Source organism: Thunnus maccoyii, chromosome 3 (genome assembly GCF_910596095.1).
Source record: "Thunnus maccoyii chromosome 3, fThuMac1.1, whole genome shotgun sequence".
NCBI classification, from domain to species: Eukaryota; Metazoa; Chordata; class Actinopteri; order Scombriformes; family Scombridae; genus Thunnus; species Thunnus maccoyii.
The window spans coordinates 21340759-21367985 of record NC_056535.1 but is presented as its reverse complement, the minus strand read 5'-3'; the positions used below and the strand labels follow the sequence as shown (position 1 = coordinate 21367985).

Here is a 27227-nt window from a genome sequence, read left to right as displayed (position 1 = left end):
AAAATAGGTGTTAATATCACACTCTCCACCAAAATAGCGTTTTATATTCTGAAATTGTAGTCCTGTCTGCAGTTGAAGACAGATCACACTAATCTTTTTAATTAGTGAATGAATAAGTTTTTAGTATAATTACTCATTTTTTGATGCAAGCATTTATTAATGCATTATTAAATGATACACACTTTTACTTCCTGTGTATGTGTGTCAGTGCGTGTGCATGCTTATAATGAATGTGACTGAATGTGCTTGTATGTCAGAATCTGTGCTTCTGTATACACGTTAGCGTGTGAATGTGTGTGGATGTACACACACTTGTGCATTCTGTGCTTGTAGTGTGTGTGCACTTGCGTGTTTTGACAGATGAGTGATGCTGCAGACATTGTGGATCCGCTATGTTTGCGTATCCTCACTGTGTTTCTTCCAACGCAGCAACGCAAGAAAGATCAGATCATATCATACTCTCCTCTCTGAGCTGTCGCCATACGCAACAACACTCAAGTTTAAAGAGTGGAACAATATTTGGGCCATAATGTTTTTCGTATGCTGTTGTAAATATATATTCTATTGCTTGAATTTCATGCACACAAATATTATATAATGGCTGTTTGGAAATGTGTTGTGTGTGTATGTCATGAAACATGTAGGCCAGGACAAGCTTAGGATGTCGCTACAGTTCACACTGCAGCTCTGTGACTCACTCTGGCTCTCTTCTGGTTGACTAAACACAACCTCCCCCCGTCACTGGGCTTGACTCATCGTGACTTGCTACAAATGTGCATCCTGGAAATTCTCTTTTCAGGAGTTAATACAATTAGAAATTCAACTTTACCACTGTGTTGCTTGAGTCCAAAGATTGACTGCACTGCACTGACATATCTCTTATGAAACATGTTTTGTTTTTTTTGTTCAGCAAGAAAAATGGGTTGTCCACTCACCTTTTTTTCTGTCATCAGCACATTTTCTGTCATGCGGCACATTACATAAATACGGAAGCAGCCTAGAGGCATTTGTCTAAAGCTCTGTAGCAGTTTGATGTTCAACTGTTCAATTCTAAACATTAGAGGTTTGTAAAAGGTGAGTGATGGCAGCTGAGTGAATGCGATACAATAACGGGGGGTAATCTATACGGTACTCCTGCAAATTGCAACTCTCATGTGTGGAAAAACTTATGACAAACACAAATCATGAGTCACACAGGAAAAAAAGCTGAGGTTCAAAAGAGATGTGGCCATATGAGTGGTTTAAAATAAAGCTGAAAAGCAACCATTCAATTGCATAAAAGGTCAACGAATACATTTCCATCAATTGAGAGAATATCAGTGCTAACCAAAAGCTGTGAGCGTCCAGAAATCTAAATGCTTAGCAGTGAATAAGCAGTCAAATCTGATGGACGGTTTGGAGAATATTTCTAAATTAGTGAAATTGCTTTACATCCTTTGTGGAATAATTAATGTACCCCTTTAGAGAAAAGAAAGGACAGGAGGGTACTGTAGGTCTGTATTTTCTTCTGCAGTCGTTCCCATTCCAGGCTGTTCTCCTCAGTGTGTGGGATTTTCTTCCCGCTTCACTAATCTTCTTTCTCCTTCTTTGTCCTGTCATCTCGTGGCTTTTTTTTTTTTTTTAAAGTAAAGCTCATAGCAGCAAACAGTGCAGACGCAGCCTTCTGCCGACGGCATTTAGGAACTTTGCTCTCCTCATGCTGTAAATTGTATAATGAAGGCAGGCATAGGGAAGATATATTTGTTTTAGAGTGAGGACTGAAAGAGACACGGAAACAAATAGTCTGAAGCTTTTACTGAGTGGTGTAGAGAAGGAACTATCTTCTCTTTAACTGAAAGGAGTGCACTGTGGATCTCAGTATGAGGTTGTGTGATTGTTCACCTTCATCATCCATGTTTTTAAGTATGTAGTCATCATAGAAATCTACAATGTTGGTATCCTCTGATAGATGCTATTTTACACGCTGATCGCTGCAATGCCTCAAGGGGGACACATGCTTTTTGTAATTTCTGTTATTCTTATACTGTTATGGTGTCGGATGTCTATGTTAAACATGGTTGAAGTTCCAAAACATGAGGTGAATGTATGTGAAAATGCTCCCTGTAAGTCAAAATCCAGGGCTTCAACCTGCTCTGAACGCTTCGTTTGCAATGTTACCTCTACTTCCTCTTCGTGATGACATCAGATTGTTTGCACATGCCCACAAATGGCGTCCATTCTGTAGCCTTTGTTGCTAAAGTTGTTCATGTTGTCCACTTGCATATTTCGGATCATATTCGGGCTCAAAATACAGATATACTTGAGACGTTTCCATTTGAAGTAAAAAGAAAAAAAATAGTTGAAATCCTACTACCACTGTTCCTCCGGAGGGGGGACAGCAGCTAAAATGGCCTGTTTCAGACAGAGGATGAACTGAGGGGCTGTGTCAAGGGCCAGTATAAGATAAATAAGGAGTTTTTTAAACTGTAAATCATGCAAAGATATTCCAGTAGAGCCCCAGAATAAAAATATAGACCTCGAAATGTCCATGGTATGTCCCCTTTAAAGTGGAATTTTTAGGAAAATGTTATTGCACTAATTAGAGATCATACTATAGTGATAAAATGATGATGCGAAATGCATCTAAAATCATACAAAAACAGGGTCTCATCAAGCTCGGCTGCCCTTGGTGAGTACCACTGTTACTTCCACGTGCTGCTTTCTCAAGCTGCAGAGCAGCACACATTATCAAAGAGCAACACGTTCCACTGGAGGGAAACATTTGACTGATTAAATCAGCCGAAAGCAGAAGAGATGGATGAATCTCTGTCCTTCTCCTCTTCTGTTTCCTTGATTTTCCTCCTGTCCTCTCCTCAGGCATGTTCAATACAGTGGTTTAAATTACATATGAGCCCTGCCCTCCATTATGCCACATACTATTAACAAAATATTGACCAAGCACATTATCAAAGGGGGGGGGGGGGGGGATTAATCCTCTGGAAAATGTATCACACACTCAAACACATAAGCCGACAGTGGAGGGGGAATAGAAAGACAAAGGGATGACTGGAAGGCAGGTTGGGAAGAAGGCAGAAAGATGGATGGAAAGATGGCGGGAGAAGGAGGTGGGGCCTGCAGAGTAGGGTAGATGGTGTTCCCATCTGTGAACTCCACCTTATGCACGCTTGCAGGAAACCCCTTCCACTGGTTGCACACGGCACGCAGCGCTATAAGTGCTGCAGCACGACACACACACGTAGTCTGTGATGTAGGAGGAGGATGACAGGAGAGAAGAGGAGGCAAGGGGGAGGGGGAGGCAGCCAGTGAGCGTGCAGAGAGAGAGAGAGAGAGAGAGAGAGAGAGAGAGAGAGAGAGAGAGAGAGAGTGAGTGAAAGAGCGAGCAAGGCAGAGGAAAAGGGCAGAGGGAGCGTGAGCGAGCGAACGGGTGAGATAAGCAGAGAGATCAGCATCTCTTGAGCGCATTCAGCTTGCAGCAATTCAGGAGGTGGGCAGGCAGTGTTGAGGGGGGAGAACACCGAAGGGGGCAACACCACACCTCTCTCTCTAAAATACACACTCCACACACGTCACACACACGCATTTGTGAGGAGGCGTGAGGCTGAGGAGAAACACTATATACACGCGCGCTGTTCTGCTGGCTTTGTTGCGCTTTGGAGAGCTGTCTCTTGAAGACTGGACCAGAGCTGTATCCATCGCTTCATCCATCCTTCCTTCCTTCCTGCTTTCCATTCCTCCAACACAGAAGCAGCTCTCCGTCACCCATCCCTCAATCATTGGGACTGATTTGCTCTCTGTCATTCTTCTAACCTCTGATCAGTGTGTGTTTCTCTCCCTGCTTCCCGTCTTTGCTCTCACCCCATTCAGAAAGTGAATTCAAGAGGCACTTCTTAGAGAGCAACCGACCGACCGACTGCAAGACCGACCTTTACTGACCGCAATCATGAACTTCCTCCGACGCCGTCTCTCTGACAGCAGCTTCATGTCCAACCTGCCCAACGGCTACATGACAGATCTCCAGAGGCCTGACCCACCTGCTCCTCCTCCCCCCACCGCCTCCTCTCCTTCCCAACAAGGTGCAGCACCTGCCATGGCGCCTGCCCCTGCCATATCCCCGACCAAAACTCCAGTACCGTCCCAGGCGCCAGCCAGCTCCTCTGCATCTCAGGAGCGCCGTCCGTCCCAACTGGCTCAACAGCCTCAACAGGCCCAGTCCTCCTCCTCTGGTGGTTCCTCTGGCTTCTTCAGCTCCTTCAGCTCCATCACCAACGTGGTCAAACAGACGGCTGCTTCCGCCGCCGGGTTTGTGGAGCAGTCAGCGCCTTCTCCCTCACTCTCCAAGAAGTTCAAGATCCTGCTGGTTATTGATGAGCCTCATCATGAGTGGTAAGTGACTTCAATGATGGGTTGAGTACTGTCCAATTGCCCGACTGATGGGAGGTTGACATAGCCGGTCGCTGTGTTGAGTGTTGTTGCTGAATGAAATTGGAATTGGCTTGGTGACCCTTAGGAAACAGGCTCATTGTGTCTGAGCTTCCGAGATAATTTGATAAAGCTAATTTAAGTGTAGGTACATTGGCTTAATGCTAACTGACCCTGATTTGAAATAAGATTCATTTGTGCAGTCCTGGATGAGATTAAAGTAATTATGTGGTTCACATGTTCCAATACAGTAGCGACACACAGGTAATTACGGACATTTTTTATATCTCATGTGAATTGTGAAATGAATTCTTACATCTTTATTTCTTTATTTTGTTTGTTTTTGTTGTAATGTCTTTGTATTAAACTGTTTTCTGTTCTCTCACTGAAGCTACGCCCAAAATAGAAACAGCTCAATTAATCTGAACAGACAAGACAGCTTTTCTCTGGGGTTCAGGTTCACACATCCCACCACCCAGCACTGTCACCTGCCTCTGTTTTTGTGTGTTTATATGAATATTTATGGCCGCATGTGTGACTGTGTGTTCATACTAATGCGTGTGTGTGTGAGTGTCAAGGCTAAGAGTAAGTGTTTCATCCCTTGACAGCTCAAGTTGGCTAACAGGATATTATCCCTATGCTATCAACTCATACATCATACTGTACACTGTCATAGAAGAGCATGTAGCTCTGAATAAAACATCGCCTTCTACAAGTGAAATGTGACCCCTCTGCTCTGTAATAACATTGCTATCTCACTCTGCTGCTGCAAATGTTTCTGCAAATCACATTTTCAGGCTATAAAGGTTTTGTGTGTGGATGCTGATGATAGATTTTACAGCCGTTCATTGCTGTCATTATGTGGGTGTAGTTTTATCCTGTCAGCCTCGTATTGGATGTCTAGGTGGCAGCGGCATGAGACATTTTTGACCTTTTCAGTTTAATGGACATTTTTGTAGTGTTGTTGTATGGCATTATTGTTTGTAACACCCTGCATCAAACGGGGTGTGTTTATGCTTGCAAAGAAAAAAACATGTTGCGGTGAAAAGCTCCAGAACAAACAAGTAAGTGGATCTTGACTTTTGCTGTTTCCAAGGCCAAGAATGATCTGTCAAACTAAACCTGGTGCTCAGAATCATGGAACCTTTGAAATCCTACAGTTCATGACAACTCGAGAGCAAACTCCATCAGCTAATGAAGACTGGATGATACTGTCAAAAGCTCCAGAACAAGCAAATTAGTGGATCTTGAGTTTTGATTGTTTTGTCAACTTATCCTTGATTTGTGGATGTTAGTTGTATTACTATATCTTTGAGATGCAGACTCTTCTCATTTTGGAAATACTGTACATCTTTATATTTGGAAAGATGAACTGGAAAAATTAATTTCAGCTCCTAGTTTATTAAATCTTTGAAGAGACACTTTAGTGCCCAGACAGAACGTGAATGCGTAACCTTTTTGGGATCTTGACATTGTTGATGTCTGAAACAAAAATTTTAGTGTCTGCAAAATGAATAATTCACTAAATTTCTTTCCACTAATGCCAACTTTGGCAGAAATGATATAGTCTTTGAAAGGGTATTGTACTGTGTTTCAATGCCAAAACACTACCTAAGCATTACATAGCTGTGTTGAACTGGTGCCATACACCATTGATTAAGTAATGCCTGAGTCACAGTCACTGGAGCTTGATGAACTGACTGAATTTCATCAGTGACTGCAGTGGATATTATTTCAAACACGATCAGCACAAGATTACCTATAAGTGTGCATATGTGTGTGTGTGGATACATGCAGGAGTATTGAGGTTCCACTACACTGTATGGACCGAATGGGAATGTGCACGAGCAGCTCTACATTATGGTAATCCTGTGTCTCTTGCTGTGAGTGTTTTGGTGGATTATGATTGGATGGCTGCCACCCATGATGTGGTGATGTCTGAATGTGAGACACTGCAGCCTACATTCAGAAAAGAGACCATTAGAGTCATGGCTTTAATGAATGCAATCCTGCTTTTACAAAATCTGTAATGACAAAACATCAAAATCAGTGTATATCTGGTTATAATACCTTATCATTTATTTATTATTTTATTATATTACAAACTGCCACCACATTTTTCAGCACCATTATGTGAATGAAACTTTTGCCTTTTTTGAAAAAGAGTTAATGTGCTAAATGGGAGATGGAAACGCCTTTGCTGCATAAATTCTGATGTAGTGAACATTTAACTCACATGACTGATCAGCTATTTCCTCTGTTAGCGTCTTCTTGGATATTCCCATAATGTGCAAAAACATGGCCAATACTGGCTAGCATGAAAGAGCAATTACAACTTGCCCAATTGAAACAAATTCCTGAAGACCTCTCTCCATTTTTCTCTCGTAGATGAACAAGGCTACTGGTTTTGTTTCCAGTTTGCAACCTCTTCTTCCTCTACTCTGTTTATTTCAGCCATGCGTAATGTAGCCCATACTGACAACTTCTGACACAACTACGCTTTGTGTAGCCTATTTTATTTGCACCAAACCAGTTGATGGAAACGTGCCTAATTCACATTTTCTTTTTTTTTCTTTTTTGGGACATTTCAAGTTTAAAATTCGCTTGACATTAGTTGGAATGGAATGGAAATACAGTTAATGTCTTTTCACATTTTAAGTGATTTGTAACCACAACTAACAAAGTGTTTTTACTCACATGATGTACAGTGGTTTTGCAAAGAGGGCATGTGATTACTCTACATGTGAGTGAGTCTTGGGTGACTATTGATTCCCGTTACAGTGAGTGAATGCTGTCACATATACTGTACAGATGTAGTCAGGCCATTATTGGGTTCTTGCAAAATCTCTACCATATCTTTGCTCTGGTCCCAACAGGAAACGTTCCTGAATCCTGAAGTACAAATGCAAATTAGTTGCAGGGCAAGGTCAACTTCAATGATATTTAGTCCTGAAAAGTAATATCATGTAATATTTAAGGAATGTGATGCAAAAAATTTAAAACTTGACTTCAGCATTATTTCCAGGCGTCCTCCCATTTTGTTGGTAAACAATCTTTAAGCCAGAGAGCTTGACATTAATATTAATTGGGGGGGGGCTGCCTTCCCTTAAAGCATGTGGGCCAGAGAGGCATTCAGCTAAATGTTATTGATTTTCCACTCAGCAAAGAGCGAGACTTTAAGCTTTTAGTAATATAACTTGGGAAACAGAAAATTACTGGAAATTGTATATATTCCACATCCACATCAAAGGTAGATTATAAAAAAGTTAAGCAATGGATACAGAGAGACATTATTTCTCTGGTGGTTTACACTTTGACACTACTGGTATCTGCACACAAAAATAAATAGCTCCTTGACAGATTGCATCAGCCTAAAGCTGGACTTTCACTTGGTGACCGTCTTCACCATCTTTCCTTCATTTCATTTTTAATGAAATCACAGAGCTTGAGTACAAAATGAGCACACATGGAATTCTGAGGATGAAAATGCAATCACTTGAAGGAGACATTTATAATTTCAACTCAAACTTCAGTTTGGAAAGCACATTTGGTCTATAAGAAGTTTCTATGAATCAACCCACAATGCCAGTTTAATACAGTATCAGATTGCTTGTCATCTAAGAATGTTCCGCAAACAAGGCCCATTTTACCGCCACACCAAGGAATGACAAGCTAAGTTTGATAAGTAGATTGATAGAAAGGATAAAAGGAACGAGCATGCTATTAGTACTGGTCATTTCCACTTGTCAATTAACAATTAACTGAGATAAAACATTCTCATAATGTCTAGAATGGATGACAGTAACAAGAGGCAATGAGGCTCGTACTTTCACTTTCTCTGTCTGTCTTCTTTTAGTTATCTGTGCCATCACTCTTCTTTTACTAAATCAAAACTCTACTCCCTAATTTCAGCTTTTTTCATCTTGAAAAATGACAAAAACTAGCATGAAATCCATATTGCATGCACTGCAAATCGTTTAGGAGAAACTAGACACGCAGTTACAAACGGGCTATAACTCCAACCGCAGGCATTATGAGTCTCTCTGCATCTGACGGCTCGTTCTCTAATCTCCTGAATATCGACTGTGCTACTATGATGGCTTTCACCGACTGTGCCACAATGGGAGTCCAGCAATAAAGCTGCGAGATGAGAGTGAGTGTACTTGCAGGAAATTCAGAATGAGAGTATGTGTGTGTGTGTAGCCTACATGTAGCCCTTATGTAACAGACCACTCCTATTGAGATGGATGAGGGAAGAGACAGAGTCCTCCGGGGCCTTTCAAGGTGATATCGGCACAGAAGGGAGGATTAGGATGAAGAGAGGGAGAAGATCTGGGAATCTCCTGTCATCGCTTTCTCTGGATGTCCGTGTGGCGCTCTTTCCTGTTTGTCTCGCCCTCTCTGTGTGTTTTTCTCTTTTTTTTGTTTTGTTTTTTTTCTCACTGCGTCTCTTTTATCACGACGGTCTCTCTGTGTGTGGCTCCAGAGAAAGTGCTCCGGGTTCATGATGCGATGAAGTAATGAGAAGAGACGTGGTGATTCAGCAGTTTCAGCCCAGAGGCCACATCTGCTCTCTTTCCTTTGCTCTCTCTATATCTGTCTGCATCTCTCTTGCTCCCACTTTAGCTCTCCCTGTCTTTATCTCTTTATTTATCTATGGAATATGTACTCTGCCTGCCTGAGCACCAGTGAGCGTATTCACCACCCAAGTATCCATCATAGGAGATTATTTTGGACTGTTTACTATGACTCATAGTGGGAAGTTTTTCGGTTTGATTCCAGGTAACCTAATCAGGGATTGATGATGAATGCTACTCAAATGCTTTGCAGTCAAAGTTTGACCTTTAACTGGTTGGTATTTGAAAGTATACTGATAAGCCAACAACTAGCACCATTTAAGTTGCAATTGCTTCACAGAAGTAGAAGCTTTACTGCATCAGTTCTTGCAACTTAGATTATTTTCCTCAGAAACTGACTGTAGAGAATAAAATCTAAACAATGGGGTTAGGGGTTTTTTGGTTTGTGGTGGTTGCTCAGCAGAAAACTGTTTTTATTAACTCACATCTCTTCTCGTATGAGTATAATGACCTGGATTGAATGTAAACAAGCGTATGAGGTTTGTGTGGGCGCTTGCATTCTCGCGTGTGTTAAAAAAAACCGCTCTATTCTCCCCGCTGCCAGTGGAGACATGAGTACACAGTGAGAGCAGGTGGGGAGGTGGAGCTTTGAATATCTCTATCAACATCACACACATATGCACACTCACACGAGCACCTGCATGCTCTGTTTCTATTTTCTGTCATCTAATTATACATGAAAGGAAAAGAAGAATTCAGTATTTTACACTGTTTTTCGTTTCTGCTGACCAAGTTTACTATAGAACAGTGGTTTGAGAATAAACTAGTTCATTGTTAGATTAAAGAAACCACTAAAAATATTTTCTCTGCACTTGAAATACACCTTTTCATACACCATGGAGCACAGTACAGTACATAGACTATAAACAGCAAACAGGTCACATCATTTCCAAGGGTGCTTGTGTTTTTCTCTTGCATGCACTGTAGGTTTGACTTCATGGCAGTGATTAGAAATCATCAGTTGCATTGTGGCTCTCAGCTGCAGGTCACATTTCCAAACACTGAGAACTGACCTTATTACAGTCAGTGGCAATGTCATGTTGAGAGTGCTCTTGGTTTTGACCTCCTGATGTCTGGTACCTCTCAGCTGCTGTCATACTAGACCAGTGCCATTTTGAGTTCCAGGGATGACACAGAAAACAACTCCAAGGTAAAGTGTGTAACCTTGTAACTTCCAAAAATGGATGTGATGGCGGTACAAATTCAAAACATGGTGAAAAAATGCTCCCTACAAGTCAAAAGCCCAGGCTTCAACCTGCTCTGAACACTTTGTTTGCAATGTTACCTCTATTTCCTCCTCGTGATGACGTCAGATTGTTCGTGCTCGCCCACAAGCAGCCATCTGTTCTGTAGTCTTGTTGGTAAGGTTGTTCCACGGGTTGTTTACGTTGTCTACTTGCAGATTTCAGATTGGATTTGGGTTTGAACATATGTGGATGTTCCATTTATAGTAAAGAACGAGAAAAAGAAGGGAAATCCTACTACCTTTGTTTGTGTACGTAGCCTCTGGAGCTGCCAGAAGTCTGCCAGTGAGCCGCTTCAAGGAGAACAGAACAGAGCGGGCTCATCTGGAGGGAGGCCTTAAAGAGACAGGAGCTAAAACGGGCCATTTCAGACAGATACTGAATTGAAGGGCTGCATAAAGTGCCAGTATAGGTTATATAAGGTGTTTTTTGAACTGTAAATCATGCAAAAGTGTACCAGTAAAGCCCAAGAATATAAATATAAACTTGGAAATGTGCATAATACGTTCCCTTTAAACAAGACTTGACAGGAACCTCAAGTGACTGTATGAATTATGACTCGTCTCTCAGGAACAAAGGCAGAATTAGCTTAACATTATTATGGCGCAGCTGTGGCTCAGGAGGTAGAGCAGGACATCCACTAACCACAGGGTTAGCGGTTTGATTCCTGGCTTCCTGTCCATGTGTCGAAGTGTTCTTGTACAAGACACTGAACCCCAAGTTGCTCCCGATGGTCAGGCCAGCACCTTGCATGATGGCTCTGTTGCCACTGGTGTGTGTGTGTGTGTCTGTGTATGTATGGGTGAATCAGAAGCTATTTACAACAATCGAAAGCGTTTTGTCCGTTCAGATAGAAAAGCTCTCTCTATGTAAGTGCAGACCATTTACCATTAGTGCTGCAAAACCTTTTAGACAGTGATAAATCAGTCCTGTAGTGTCAAATAACGATGACTGCAATTTTACTGTTTTAACCCAAACCATGGGAAGGACTGGCATATCACCTACAAGAAAAAATGTTCCTCCATTTTGAAACAGTTTGAATTTGATCATGTGATCTTGCACAATCAATACCAATGCGCATGCATAATAATTCTGTACTAACAATAAACGTACTATTGACACAGAAGAATCTGTACAAATAGCCACTTCCTTTTATTTATGGGTGTAGAGATGTTAGAAGTTAAACTAAATCTTTTAAAAGAATGTCAAAACTGTTGCTGCTTGTTAACCTCATTGTTCCTTATGACAAAAGATCAATTTAACTTTGTTTTGGCATGATTCATTGTTCAGGCTACAAGATACTGCTGCCTGTGGCTTCTTGGATAAATCAACTTTTTTTTTTTTTTTTGGAATAAAGCCCCTCAAACTGTTTGGCTCTTTTACAGTAACAGCCTGTTGAGGTGTAAATTTATGGAGGCAGGAAAGTGCTGTGCTTATTTAATTGCCTTTCCAAGATGCCACAGTTTAAAGCGTGGAAGAAAAGAGCAAAGTCATGAAAACATACGTACAATCCACAGAGGAGATATTTTCTTTCCTGTCACATTCAAATGAGCTAAAAGGCTAACCGCTTTTCTACAGTGAATGTAATGGATGACCTAACAGGCCTTAAGGATAAAAGCTCTTCATGCTGGTTAGTCGGTCAGTATTGATATAGTCAGTGCCACAAATCTGCATTCACTAATAGTCTGGTCTCCTGGGAGCAATCACAAACCTTCTGTTATTTACTGTAGGTGATCCTCACAAAGATGGTAAGGAATACGTTACTGTATTAAAAATACGCAAATCACAGAAGCCACGTAATCAGTTACGTATTTTCTGTATTGACCACGTATAATTAAATATTTGACCTTTTAAAGAATACAGTTACTTGTGCAACTAAGTCTTATTTCTTCCAGGCTTTTGTCTTTATCTGACAGACAGTATAGAGACAGGAAATGTGGGCAGAGAGGGGCGTGGCATGCAGCGCGGGTCCCCAGAGTCAAGCTGTGGACGTTGTGGTTATTTGGTTTGTGCCTTGACCATTAGGCCACCAGGGCTGCCAAATAGGTCTTATTTTATGATGCCAATAAGTGTAACAGTGTAGAGCTTTTACTTTATATGTACATGTAGATGTAGAGCAATGCCCCTCAGTGAAAGAGCCAAAATATATATAGACTATATGTTTAAACCAAGGACTCCTCCAAATTAAATGACAAAATCTGGAATTTTTCAACACATTTCAAAACAACTATATGAGTGTTTTGGTTTTTTTTTACTTACCACGTTAAAGGCAGGATGACATCACTTCTCAGTGCTTTCCAAAACTCTGCCACTGCTATAGTTGTGGTTTGGTTAAGGTTAGGAAAAGGTCATGATTTTGATTGATTGTGAATAAACACATTGTGTCTTGTGCCAGTAGTCACAGCGGACCTTTTCTGTATTAAACCAAGATGATCTTTCATTAACCTTAAAAACAAATACATTTAATAATACTTTAGTTGCTACCAGTGGATATTCTATCACGATATTGCATAGGCCTAGATGAAATATGTTGCCAGTGTGCATTTTACTGATATGTTCAGTATAAACAGTGACTTGTGACTTGCCCACAGTGTTGATTGACATAAATAATCCTCATTATGTTAATACAAAACATAATGTGGGTAGTTTTACGTTCCTTTCAAAGTGTAATTGCAAATTCGTTGCATAAAATTTAATTTCTGGGACACAGTGTTGATAAGATTGCAACAGTTTTGTTTGACTCAATTTAATATAATTATGCTCAAAAATTTCAGTATTTCAAAGGCGTTTCCTGTATCTTTGTCACAGTCTTACCTGGCAGAGATTTTTCTAAACTGCAGATTTCTCTGCATTTGTGAGGTGAACTGAACTATTTTTCTTCACATTATCATCACTACAAATCTTTGGTGAAATACCTGCTTCTTGTGAGAAAACATTGCAAAAATAGAAGTCTTTGAAAAATCGCTGGCAGATGGACGGTGGGAGCAGCACTTACGTCAGCTAATACGTTAGCGGACTGAGTTGGCTGAAAAATGTTTTTGTCTGTTGAAAATACAAATAGTTTTGTGTTAGTTGTGATGTTAAGTCAGTCTGGTGAAAGACGGGAGTGGATTGACTTACACACACTTATAAGCCAGAGATGAGGTTATCTTGATGTACCTTGTAATGTGGCTTTTATCATTTGGTTATATTGTTTGCCAGCATTTTGTATTTTTTTTAAAATGGGGATTGAATACCTCATTTGTATTTTGTCCAAACATATAAGCTATGTTTGCAATAGGCTGAAAAATAGATTACCCGTTTTAGAAAGTATCCTTCTTCAGATAGAAAATCTATATGAAAATATGAACTAGTCTTAGCCCAACATATCTCATTTCTATATATTACAGGTGCATTCAAGTACATAAAAATTACAAAATTACAACACAAAAAGTAAGCACAGGGAGTAATTAATACTTAGTGTATTGTAAACAAAACTATTTAAGACAGCAGCCAGCCAAAATATTTTACTCGAGGATATGATACTACCCTCATAATACATTGCAGAGTGAATTCATGTAAGTGCTGCACTTCAAAATCCATTATGTGAACATTAGTAATCACTATAAAAATTCATTTATTTCCAGTTATCAGGGCATTAGGTGAAAGATCGATTCCCAACAAGACATGGCAGATATTTCAGGGTATTTTCTTTATTTAATCTTTGTGCATTTTGACCTTTAGTCTGATTTTGGTATGTGCATATTTTATAAACAGACCTCTTCAATCCCGTTTAAATAACCTCTCCAGCAGGATGAAGAGGCAATGAGCAAATAACACAGGCAATTCTGGATAGATGCATCTGTTGGAGCTACTACACAAAAGCCTCTTTAAAGAGGTTTGCATTAATAAGTAATAAGTAAAATAAGTAAAGTAAAATCTGGTCAAACTCTGGTGATGAGTTAGTTGCTGCAATGGACTGATTGATCAATAGAGTGCCCTTTACTATCTGCTCTTCGCAGCTAAAAACGGATAGAAAGGGGCAATTGGGAGAAGCTATTTGTTCAATAATACAAAGAAACAGGAGTTTGTTTGTATCACTGATTGAATTTCTGTTGAATGCTACTCTGAGTCCTCTGCAGTGTTCCAGAGATAAACCTGTTACTATGCATGAGGCATACAGATACCTAAGAGGTCCATAAACGAGACCAATCAGCATCACAACCTCGGGTGAAATAGTCCACTGTTGCTATGGCAACAGGTAATCCTCTTCAATATTCTTGAAAATTTCTGGTTGAAAAGAAGCATTAATGTGATTTCACCACAAAGAACTGTTTACAGTTTCCATTTAGTTTTCCTGCATGAGTTGCACAGATAAATGGAGCAACTGAGACATCAAAATTGTCCACTTGCACACAAAAAATTCAGCTACTTCATGTCACAACTCACCCTCTCTCTCTCTTTCTCTCTCTCTTGCTGGCTCTCTACATTTCACTTTAACTGTTGTTGACATTTTACAAGCATGAAATACAACATTACACAGTACAGATTCAGTCAGGAGCCATTCAGTTGATTTATTAGTCAATTAATTGATGACCTCATGTATTTACAGACCTGTCTGATTAAGTATTAGGCTAAAGGGTGATTCAACTCTTAATCACAAAGGGTTGCTGTACCAAACTCTACAAAAGCTCTGGGTTGTGTGCATGGATGTATTAAGACAACCAGATATCATGTTCCATGATGACCAGATGAGCCAGTGGAAACCATGTGACTGTGGCCACTATGTCCGGATCACCTCATAACTAAGCTTCCAGCAGTGCTGGTGATTTTGGTGTGCAGTGGCCACAATCAGAATATCAAGTCACATGACACACATTGACAATGGCTGTTTCCCATAAGCAATCAATACAAAATAAATAATGAGAGGATTTTTTTTCTACGTACTTTCACAATTTAAGCTATTAGTTTCAATAGAAATTAAAAAGTCCAACAGCTGTTTCAGTAAATCATTTTTGTGCCAGTCATGTTTGAGGGGAGTTCTTAGTAACTATAGCCAGTTTCAAGTGATTTACCAAATCAGGTCGCACTACTAAAACCAAAGAAATGTCTTACCTTGTACCGGAAACACTAATAATGTGTAAATCGGTTGCTATAAATATCTGTAGTGTTGCCCAACAAGAAACAACTGACTAAACAGGAAGTTACACCGTAGCATCAAAACTGTAACATACCTTTCAAAAACAAAAGTTTTAGGGGCCAAAAGACAAATTTAACTCTGTCTATTCAATTCTCTGTGAATGTGGATATGAGTTTGTTTTATTTATATCTGCATACTTAGAGAAATATGTGTATTTTAGAATTAGTAGTATTCATGCAGTTTACTGTGAGAGGGAAATATCCGATTATGCTCAGCAGTTCCACCTGGCAGTCAGTAAGTGTAAACATTTAGTAATGACTCATCTCTGAATAGGTTTGGTTTTAATTAAATCTACACTTAGTAAACACTTAACATTATAACTAGGCTAAGTTTGAACTTACGAACAGCTGCTGCAACCGCCTCCTGGTGAACAACTTTAATTTGAATGAATGAGGCTCCCAGTTTTCTTCATACATTCATGAGTGGAACACGTCTGATATCACTAACTGTGTTGTCACAAGTGCAACATGACTGCTAAATTCTCCCATTCAGAGAAATGCAGCAGCAGCAGTTTGTGAAATTCATTATCCTTTCAGATGTTGAAGCACTCACATATATATGGTTTGGTTTAAATTGGATATGTGTAAAGTTTCCCAAAATGTCTATGAGAGAGACCAGTAAAGTAAAGCTAGTAAGTGGACCCTGATTTACAGTACAGTTGTACTGTCAAATTCTTTTGAATAGTTACAATGTAGGAGGAAGTGTGTGAAGTGCTCTGAACGTCCACCTATTGTATGTCGTTTTCTCTGTTTTTTCAAAGCACCTAATGAAACTGGCTTGTACCTCATTCACAAACTCATAAATTCACAACCACATTTCAGCAGGCGGCTGGTTTTTCACAAGGTTGAGCTGTTAGCTGTCGAGCTTTTCTACAGAGGACATTGTTGTCACCAGTCACCCAGATGAAGGTATGTTTACTGTTACAAATTATGTATATGTAATCTCGTATGTGTTTTCCTGTCACTGCTGAAAATGAAATACTTGTTTAACAAGAAGAGAACATCAGCTCAGTTTGTTTATACAAAAATGGACCAGTTAACTATTGTGCCAGCACTATGCAGCATTAAAGCCAATTAGAGTGTGTGTGTGCGTGCATGTGTGTGTGTGTGTGTGTGTGTGTGCGTGCATGCCTGCGTGTTTGTGTGTGTGTGTGCTGAAAGTTCTCCGTCACTGAATTCCAGCACGGGGTCATTTTTGATTTGAAAATAGATAATTATATGTCTATGGAAAATATTCTTGTGTAACTGTCATGTAGCAAGAATATGGCTGTATACAGCCATAAGGGACCCTTTGTTTTGTATTAATAAAGTAGACCTACTTTATTAATAAAAACCTTTGTTTACACTGTGGCTCAGCAAAGTAGCATGTAAGAGAACTACAGTGGCCAAGGTGAAAACACGAAAGGTGCTCGAAAGCCAGTGTGTGGTTTGTCCGTTCTGAGCCACTGTATGAACATGAAGGTGCAACATGGTGGAGACAGAAAGCAGACTGACACTTGGTGCCAGAAACTTGCAGTACCCAGTTCTTGTTTCTGTACCATGTGCTCGGAAAAGCTTGTTTATGGCAGTAGCGATAAAAAAAAAAAAAAAGCTCCTTCGCCATGTCACTGTGCACGCACTGCAATAAACCACCACATTACCGGGAGCTACGGCGACATCCGCCACTTCATCGTCAATGCCAGACCGTACAACCAGAAAATACATATGTGCTCTTTCATTGCTCACCATGACCTTGCCTTCACAATTTCCCAACCACTGGTCGATTTGTGTAAAAAGCTGTTAGAGGACAAAAATGCTTCATCAAGACTGTTTCCAGTACTCCAACAAGCTATGTTAACACCCATGACATTGCCCCTCAATTCAGACACTGCTTATCTGATAAGTTATCTTATAAGTTAAAAAAAAAAAAAGGATTGCACAATTTTTTATTTTTTGTTATTTGTATCAGTTGTAGTGATGTTCATTTTCAATTTTTTTTTTTCATTTCGTGAACCCCCCTTCCCTCCATTCTTTCTCCTAACCCCCCAACACATTTCAGGCACAGAAATTTTCCTTGCTTTAAGTCCTGTGTGTGTGTGTGTGTGTGTATGTGTGTTTGTGTGAGTGAGTGTTTCTGAGAGAGAGATAGCGAGAGAGCAGGTTTGGCACTTGCTGTGATAATATCACCAGCAGAGGAATGAGTTATTATGTAAACATAAATATTTAACTAATTCCTTGAATCTGATTTGATCTGAGCGGCGTAGCCAGCAACAAGTACAGTTTTTAACCATATAGTGGACCACGTGCGTAGGTGTTTGATGTAACAGAATGCTGCCTATCATTACCGACACTGTATGTCCTTGTTAAAGCCATTGAACATTTTCAACAAATGAAAAAGAGCTCTTCTCTGACAGAAATCATTTCTTTAACAAAAGGACCATATTAACAGTGTGGAAAGTCAACTGAGGAGGTGAAAACATGAATTTTATATATTTTAATATTTTTACTATCGGTATGAAGCCAGTTGGGCCAAAGCTGCAGCTTCGTCTCACTCCACAACACTCCACTTTACATGCACAAAGCACACACAGGCAGCACATGCACACATAATACACATGCCAGCAGCCACATAATAAACAGTACTGCATCATTTCAATATTGACATGTGGTAATTATTCATTTTTACTGAATTGGATTTTTAGGATTGATGATTTGCTGTAGAACTGACCTTGAGCTTCTGCAGGTCTGTATCATTTGATTAATCACACATTTCTCATAGAATTAAAGGAGGCATTACTGATATTTCAGGCAGGGCATGGCAATATTATTCTCCATATTCACAAAAATCAAATTAAATCCCTTCTAAATATCTGGACAAGCTTGATCCATGTGAGGGGACACAATATTATTTGGCCTGTTAATATTGTGCGCAGGTCACGAGGGACTGCATCAGCAGAGCACAACAGCTGAGGTACAAACACTGCTCAATGGTATTTTCTCCTCTCATACTTATAAAAACAACAACAACACTTAAAAATGTGACAGTGGTTTTGCGCTGCTTTCATAACATCCCTCCATTGTCTAATTTCTGTTTATCTCAGATCTAACAGCCACACAAAGACACACATATGGTTCCCTGTTGTCCTAGTTGCTATGGAAACATACTAATCATACTGGTTTGTATTTCAGAGGCTGACATGAAATATGTGCGGCATTGTTGTGGCCATTAGTGTACAGTTGCAGCCATTTAAAAGTACTCACATTGCGACACATTTTCCCTGGGCCTTGCAGAAATCAGCGGACGGCTTAGCAGGGAAATGTATTCAACTATTACTGATGAATTATTCCCCATAATACCTGCCCATTTACAGCAGTTACCTCTCCACATATTGTATGAGGACTTGCAGTTTCTACTAGACTCAATGTTCTTTGCGTCTAACTGTTTAAGCAATTACGTTATACTCTAATTGTACTGAAAGTACACGTAATTTGATCAGCTCAGGAGTAGTGCAGTGCAATAAGCTGACTGGACAAAGGATTTTTCCCTTGAGCCAAACCTGTATGTACTCAGAGCTCTGCACAGAACTACCTAATGGCATAAAAGTCTGCTGCGTGATTAAAAACAGGCTGCAGGCTTCCCAAAAGCAATTCTGAGTTTCTACGGATTCCCTCTGGCAAAATTTATGTCTGCTTGGTGTATCCCCTTTTGTCTGCGAGCTGTGAGAAGAATATGTTCAGTTTGTTTGTCCCCCATTAAGCTGCAGTCGATGTGAAGAACTGTTAGTTTTGGAATCAGCAGGGAATCAGGGGTATCTGACAGACAGAGGAAGCAAGGAGTAATAGGCAGAAAAGAGAAGTCAAATAGAAGAACAGAGGTAATGACAGAAAACTGGTTAGGATGCGCAAGACATCTACATGGCACAAAAGGAGATGGAGCTCAGCAGAATCAAATATTCTCAGTTCCTGTTTTACATCCATAACCATTTGCTACTTCTGTCAAGGAACTGAATCAAATAAGGCTCTGGGGTTTTCTCCCTCTGCCTCTGTAACTACTGTATCTGTTAGTGTATGTTACTCTCTTCCCGTCTTGCTTTCTCTCACTGTCTCAGTTCAATCCATATAATGAGAGGCCCCTGATCCATCAAAGGATCAGATAGGCATAAAGCCAGTCTGAGCCTCTGGCTGCTCCACTCACTGCCGACTCTTGGTGTTGCCCACACATATTTTGCAACAGTGGGATACAGTACAAGCCATTAAATATTTCTAGACTTTATTCATTGAGCCAGGATTTTTCTTGAGATTTGTTTTTTTTCAGTATTTTATTTTATTTGTTTTGATTTTTTAGGAAAAAACTATCTGGTTCCAGCTTCTTTCTGGAGTCTTTAGTCTTCAGTGATTGTAAACTGAATATATTTGAGTTGTGGGCTGTTGGTTGGGACAAAACAAGACATTTTAGGTTGTATCCTCAGCTTTAAGAAACGGTGATCAACATTTTTCAACATTTTCTGACATTATAAAGACCAAATGATTGGATTAAAGGTGCCCTGTAGAATTTTATTGCTAGCAAAACAAGAGTTATGTTTCCATTGAGTGCTACTCTCCAAAACTCATTTGTGTTTCTTGGAGGTCTAACAAATGTGCTGAATGCATTTCTTTCCTCAGGAAACATTTGCAAGCCGATTTTGTAAAGTATTTAAAATCCTGTATTGTTTACATCCATGTTTACTATCTTGCGGTCTTCTTCTTCACTGACTTTTGTTGGCACATTGCTGTGTTTCTTGGTGCATTACAGCCACCTGTAGATCACTGGAATAGTATGAAACCATTGTGTCACCTGCATGCATGAGTGCATACATACACGTGTACTAGACAAACAAAATGGGGACACACTCATATAAAAACGGCTCTAGATACATTAGGTACATAAGTTATCTTTTACTTGCCAAAATGGCAGCACTGAATGGTCAACACAAGGTTTTGTACAAGTTTTTCTTGTGAAATATTTCAAGACCAGTATACATAGTATGAAAATGCAGTTTTTCCTAGTTCAAAGAAGACTCTGGATATTGGAGATTATCCATTTTGATGATCCAGTACAATGTCAAAAACAGCAGAAAGCATTTTTTTATCCTCTAAAGTAAAAAAATCTCATAAATCTCCACAGGTTGACTCACAGCACTGTCATATCACCCAGACCTGGTTGACATCAGTAGCATGAAATTATAAGCTCTTACAGTGTCGTATAGAAAGGTGGGCTACCGATGCACTGTACTATTAATCAGATGAAGTGTTTTGTGAAAGATGAAGTGATTTAGATAATGAGAAAGCTCTGACCTTGGTTCTATAGTGTTTTGTCATCATTTTTTGCAGCAGAATACATGCTGTCAACAGAGACGACATAAAGTACCACACAGCAACAGGAAAACTGCAGACCACACACATATACTGGTATACAATACAGATGCTGTCTCACATCATGAATCTAACATAAGTTCTGCAGTGTCGGCCAAATTTAGTGTCTGCTGAAGCCTGTTCTTCTCTCAGTTGTTGTAATAGCCGAACTGAAATGTCACGATGTGATGAAGCGGTCTCTCTTAAAGGGTAATTCCACTATTTTTCAACCTGGACCCATCATTTGGGGTCTAAGTGACTGATGGAGACAAAATGGACTGCAATGTAATCCTTGGGGGGGCAAAGGTCAAAGTACGTCCATTAAAAGTGCTTGTTTTTGCCACTGACATGCTCAGATTGTTATTATAAGTGTCAGACAATGAAAGTAAACAGGAACTAGCCATCTGTAGCAGCATTATGGCTAACTGTGGGGGCAGTTTGCACGTCGGTTTGTTTACGTATGAGGCTGTGGATAACTCAGCGTCTGTTCATGCTAGAGAAGTAGTAACTTAGTAGATGAAAGTAGTAGTTCATGTCTGCAAGTTTCCAAATTGCAAGGATAAAATGACCAGATCCACACTGTGCAGTTTTCATGGATTACTGCTGGACGATAGAGACTTGCATAATCTAATACCTCATACAGTTACATGTTGAAATCAAATTTTTCTTATCGTGTGGAGCTGAACATTTGGTCCAGGCAGCCCTGCTCTTACAGTTGATTCTGTGGAGGAGAAACAGTCTCCAGGACAACAATGTTGATAAACACTTTAAATCAATTTGCAGTAGTTACACATCTGGGATTTCTCTCATTCATGGACAATTTACCCCTCTTCACTCATAAGGAGAGGAGAGCAGTGACCACAGGAACACCAACAGTTTCTCTGAGATAACCGTTATTGTATGTTTGCTTTTCTGATGGTCCTGTTAACTTTCTGACTCCATTCTTCCTTTTTCTTCTTTCAGTTGTTTTATCTCCTCTCTGTCCACTCAGGCTCAAATAAATACACTTGGCCAGTCAAAGTGAAATGATTCAGGATCGTCCTCATAATAGTCCACGGGATAATCTGTCATTGCACTCAGTTTCCTTACAGTCTAATTGTGGTGAAAGTCAGCCTGTGATGGTTCAGTTAGCCAGCAAACTGCCCCGGATGTAGTTCCCTATGCAGTTAGCCATAATGCTGCTACAGGCGGCTACTTCCTATGTTTATTTACTTATAATAACAACCTGAGCCTGTCAGTGGCAAAAACAAACACTTATGTGTATGTACTTCAACAGGCAATTCAATTTCCCCCAAGGATTGCATTGCAACCCGTTTCGCGGCTGCCAGCTGAAGTGATCTCACTCAATACTGGACCAATCTCGAAAATTTTTGTCCCCATTAGTCACTTAGACCCCAAATGATGGGAAAATGGTGTCCAGATTCAAAAATACAGGAATTGCCCTTTAAGTTATTTCTCCGGTATTGAAATAGAAATGTGTTGGGTTGCTTTTATAGTAATCAGTCAGTAGAGCAGCAGCAATGAAGAAAGAAAGTGGAAAGCTGAATGTAGCTCTGACTGTAAACTCAGTGAGACCTGATTAGCTACAAAAGCTTTTAGGGTTTTATCCAACTGCAGCGTAGCAGCAAGTAATAATTCTCTGAGGTCTTAAATGGTTCAGTTGAAATACAGCACAGTTAACAGAGACACACACATATGTTTGCACTTCTACACTTGTGAGGTCTTTTGACATACAGTACACATACCCTAGCACTTAACTTACTCCTTACTTTGACCCTAAAACCAAGTCTTACTGCCTTTTCACACCAGAAAAAATTAAATTCATTTGTGTGTCCTGAAGTAGGTGATGCTGCAAATTTGTACTGATGCACTGACTACTTAACTTGCACACCTGATTATTCACCATGAACTCAATGTACCACCCCTCCTGTCTCATGATTGACTGCAAACTGTCTGACATCTCTTTTGTGGAGCATTTATACTTCAACAGAGCAGGAATACTGTATATAAAATTAGAGCGTCTTTCATTTTGGACTCTTAAATTCTCTTTTCTGGTTGCCTCAAAGATAAGCACCATCCTCCCAAGAAAAAATGTCAGCATCAGTCATCAGTAGTAGTGACATATGTTTATGTTTAAGTAACAAAGTCATATACTGGCTGCAGAAGTTATTAGGAGCGGAGTAAGTGGGAAGATATTGTTGTGAAGCCACAAAGCCACAGAGTGAGGGGTGGTTGAATGGGTCAACAAAATGTCAGATTTTGGTACGGGAGACCACTGTTCACTTCCCACTTTTCTACCAACAGTCAACACTGATTTCTTTTAACCATGAACATGATTGTTTCCCAACCGTAACAACCAAGCGGTTATTATTTTCCCAATGATTGTGAAGGTCCTCTAACATTAATAAAGTAGTAATTTTAATCCAAACCACAATACCTCCCGACCAAGCTGCTTTAGGGCTTAAAGCTTAACCTCAGAAAATGATTGTTTCTGTAACAATGAAGTGAAGTGGTTTTTGAAGGCATTTACAAGTTATGTTAGATAGGAGTGGCAAATCAGAAAACCCTCGTGTTGTTCTAGACGGCAATTACAAATAATGTATTTTGTTGTTTAAGGACTTGATGGATTATGGCACAAAATTGTGTGTCAAAATTCACCAAAGTTAAACTGAACATGAATGCACCACGCAATTTACTTTGCCTTCACTAGCAAGTCCGCTGATTGATGTGATTCTAATTGAAATTTGATGACTTGCTGGTATGATCGAGCCGTGAACCTTTAAACAAGAAGATTACTGGCCAAAATGTCCTCCTTTACAAAAGCTTGAGACTCTTTATTTTAACAGCACACAAAACATGCAGAATAAGCCTCTCGTATTCACTGTTTCTTCCCCTCCTCTCTGTGTGTCTCTCTCTCCCACACATACATATGCACTCCACATATGCCGCATAACTCATCTATGGCTCTGCAGTAGTCGTAAGTGTCAAACTGTCAATATGGAGGCACTATAAACTGCAAAGGCCAAGTTGGAGATCACTTATTTTCCACTCCCCATATAAACAGACATACACACTTAAATGCAGACATAGACACAAATGAGCACAATGACACATGATGTTGTACTGGCTGCGTCACTGCAAACTGCATTCAGAAGAATTAAGGGGCACTCCAACCTTGTGTTCTCGATTATTTCCAGTTGTAACTGAGGCAAAGTAATGAGGCTAGTGGGCCTCAAGGTTGGACTACACCACCTGAGGCTAAAAGCCTCAGGAAAACTAAAGATTGACATGGATTCCCCACAGATAGTGGTAACAAAATAATACAGAGATGTGGATATTGGCTCAGGATGGGCTAATTTATTGAACACTGTTTATTAAAAATCAGGTTTAGGTCGGTTTTATTCATACAACATGATAAAAGCACAAAACACAAAATGTTAATGAGTTTAATGCAAACTTGCCACGGACGCTAGAGGAAAAGATAAAATCAGTAAGTCGTAAACACACCTCAGAATCTGTAGGAGCCAGACATGTCGGAGGTTACCTGAGTACTACCACACACTCGTGCACTGTCAACTAAACACAACAAGACCACACAATAGTGACAGAGTTGAAAATACACAGTAACCACATCACACCACCACATGCAGTAAAGGGGAGAGGGGCGCCAGCAGTTCACCACCCTGTTCGTCTGGCAGAGACACAAGGGAAAAAAGGGGAAAAAGGTAAGAGGGCTGAGGTTAGACCACGCAATAGACAACAAAAAAAAACCCTGCAGAAACATTAGAAACCCCAGAAGCTGGCACCAACATTTCCATGGTCTATCCATCTATTAGCCGGATCTAGTACAAATCCATATACAAAATCAAGACACAGATAGCGGCACAGTAGCATACATGCAAAACAGCAGCGGCTATAACAACCCTAAAATTACAAAAATTAGAAAACCGGATGGTACAGTAAAAAAGCTTACTAAATAACTTATGTGTTTACATTGTTTAAATAATCCAGTGTTTACATTGGTAAACCCAGATCTGGCTCCACAGTTGATGCTACCTCAAGCAACTGCAGGACATTCAAGGCAACTGTAGTATTATGTAAACCAATGTTATACATCACAGACAATATACACACACACGCAAAACTGACTGACTAAACTACAAGGTAACTTTTAAATCAGTGGGATGTCAACTTCCATTGCCCCCCTGTAGTGAGTTCCAGCACAACAGCTACATATATACTGTATATATATATAAAATGTGTTACAAGTGTTGAAATCACCTAATGCCATGTGTTTTGTAGCATTAAGACAAGCTGTTGTGTTCATCACGGTTAAAACAACCTTTAAAACATACCTTCCAGGATACTAACCTGTTCCCTGGCCACACTGGACCACATGCATCAAGAGTGATATCCTGAGTGCTACCTCCATATCAGCTCTTAATAAGACAATGATAGTCTCCAGGTACTTCCATGGAGAGAGAAAAACTGAGATAGTAGCATTACCGGGCCGAAAGCCTACTTATCACATCATCATGACTCATCTTTTCTTAATTGGAGAAGCTGCAGCTCTTCCTGTAAACACCATCAAACATTCAATGATACAGTTACTTATTTTGTTCATCTTTTGGTTCCATCACATTAACTTTCTTTTAATTATTTTGGAAATATTCACTGATTCGAGACTTTGCCTGCCGCTTTTGTCCTCCTGCCTCTTTTCAGTCATTTTTCTAATTGACAGTCATTGTTTCAGTGCCTCCCTGTAGCTCACAGTTATTCATGCTGTCTGCAAACAGAGGCCTTATAAATCAATGGTTAAGTAACTGAACTACTGTATTGTATGTGATAGCTGGGAGCGGATGTAACTACACTTTAACTATCCTCTAAAGGAATAATTAGAAAGAGATTAGAAGAGATGAAGGAACGAGCCAAAGATGCTTTTTTTTTAAAAACCTGGTAACTAATTCTGTCTTCTGTAGATAAGTGTGTGTGTATATATATGTGTGTGTGTTTGTGTGTGTGTTTCCATATGTGCTTGCACAGTAGGTACAGGCTTGCGTGGGCAGCTTTGCAGTGAGTGCCTGTGTGTGATGTTGTGAGGAGGGCTGCTTTCTGCATATATATTCACCACACACCACCACCATTCACACACACACATACGTTGTGCATTTCACAAACCCCCAGGGGAAGTCACATGACACATCTCAGCAAGCGCTTTTACAAAATGCCAAAAAGAATTATAGCTAGAATATGTCAACATTTAACGTGTTCTGCCTTTTGAGTCGTGACTGGAAAATATCCTCACTCATGAGCTCATCTCAAACACCCACATTGAAGTTTTGCTGCTGCCGATAGAGAGCTGCTAGTGTAAGATGTGAAGGGCAGAGAGGAAACTGTGGTGAAATAGTGTCTAACTCTCTCCAACATGGCCGGAACATTGACTTTCAGCTGGCAGAGCTCTTAAGGCAGCAACGATGAGGCTTGATTGGCCCCCATCATCTGCCCGCAGCCTCCTCACAGGTCGTGAAGCTTCTCTGGATTTTCTGGAGTGATGTTGCTGTCTTTAAGAAATCCTCTGGTTTAACCCTCTAGTGTGCAATTCATCATGCACAAGACAAATGTGAAGTGGTCCTCAGGGCCAGTCGGAGGTCCTGCCTGATCAAAGAGCCCCATTTCACTTCATTGACTTTTGGTCACAGGATAAGGTCTGGATAGTGTTCACTATAGATCATCTCAGTCATCTGCTTCTCTTCTCCAACCTTTGGTTTCTCCTTTTTGGCTCCTTTTCCTTCTTAAAACTTTGCTCTCTGTTTTATGAATTGAAAACTTGTTTTTATTATCCTTAGTTATCCTTCTCAACCCATTGGCTATAAAGTGTCACCCATTTTATTCATTTGCCTGTGACAAAAGAGGAGAAAATTAATTGCAGGTTGAATTATTTCTTGTCAGGGCAGGGTATTATGTTTTCAAAATGTTGTCCTGCTGAACCTCCTGAATTGGAGAAATTGCAGGTAATTTTGGGACACATACTGCTTTTTTCAGTGCAGTGGAGGATTTGTGAACATGACAGGCCATTTTTTGAAAGTCATTAAACCAGTTATTACTCATTCACCTCATCCTCATATACATCACCTGTTGTTTGAAAGGAGTAATCTGTCCCACTCTAAACCATTTTTTTCCCTATATTTTGCTGCTGTATCAGGGAGGAGTTGGTTTTAATAATGTATTGTTGGCATTATTTTAGTGCTGTTCGCTATTATTTCACTGTGACTCCACTGCAGCTGCAATGGTTAGTCAATTAATCAATTAGTAGATCAACAGAAAATTAATCGCCAGCTATTTTGATAATTGCTTAATTGTTTTGAGTCATTTTTTAAGA

At 40.0% G+C, this 27227-nt stretch overlaps 1 protein-coding gene across 1 annotated transcript in view; it reads left to right on the top strand.

Moving 5' to 3' along the window:
• The first annotated feature begins 3876 nt into the window (after positions 1-3876).
• The window catches only part of syn2b (synapsin IIb), an 86405-nt gene continuing 63054 nt past the window's right edge, over positions 3877-27227 (top strand). The window contains exon 1 of the mRNA XM_042402772.1: positions 3877-4383. Within this exon, the coding sequence (XP_042258706.1) occupies positions 3941-4383 (443 nt within the window). The 5' untranslated portion in view covers positions 3877-3940. The remainder of the gene's footprint in view (positions 4384-27227) is intronic.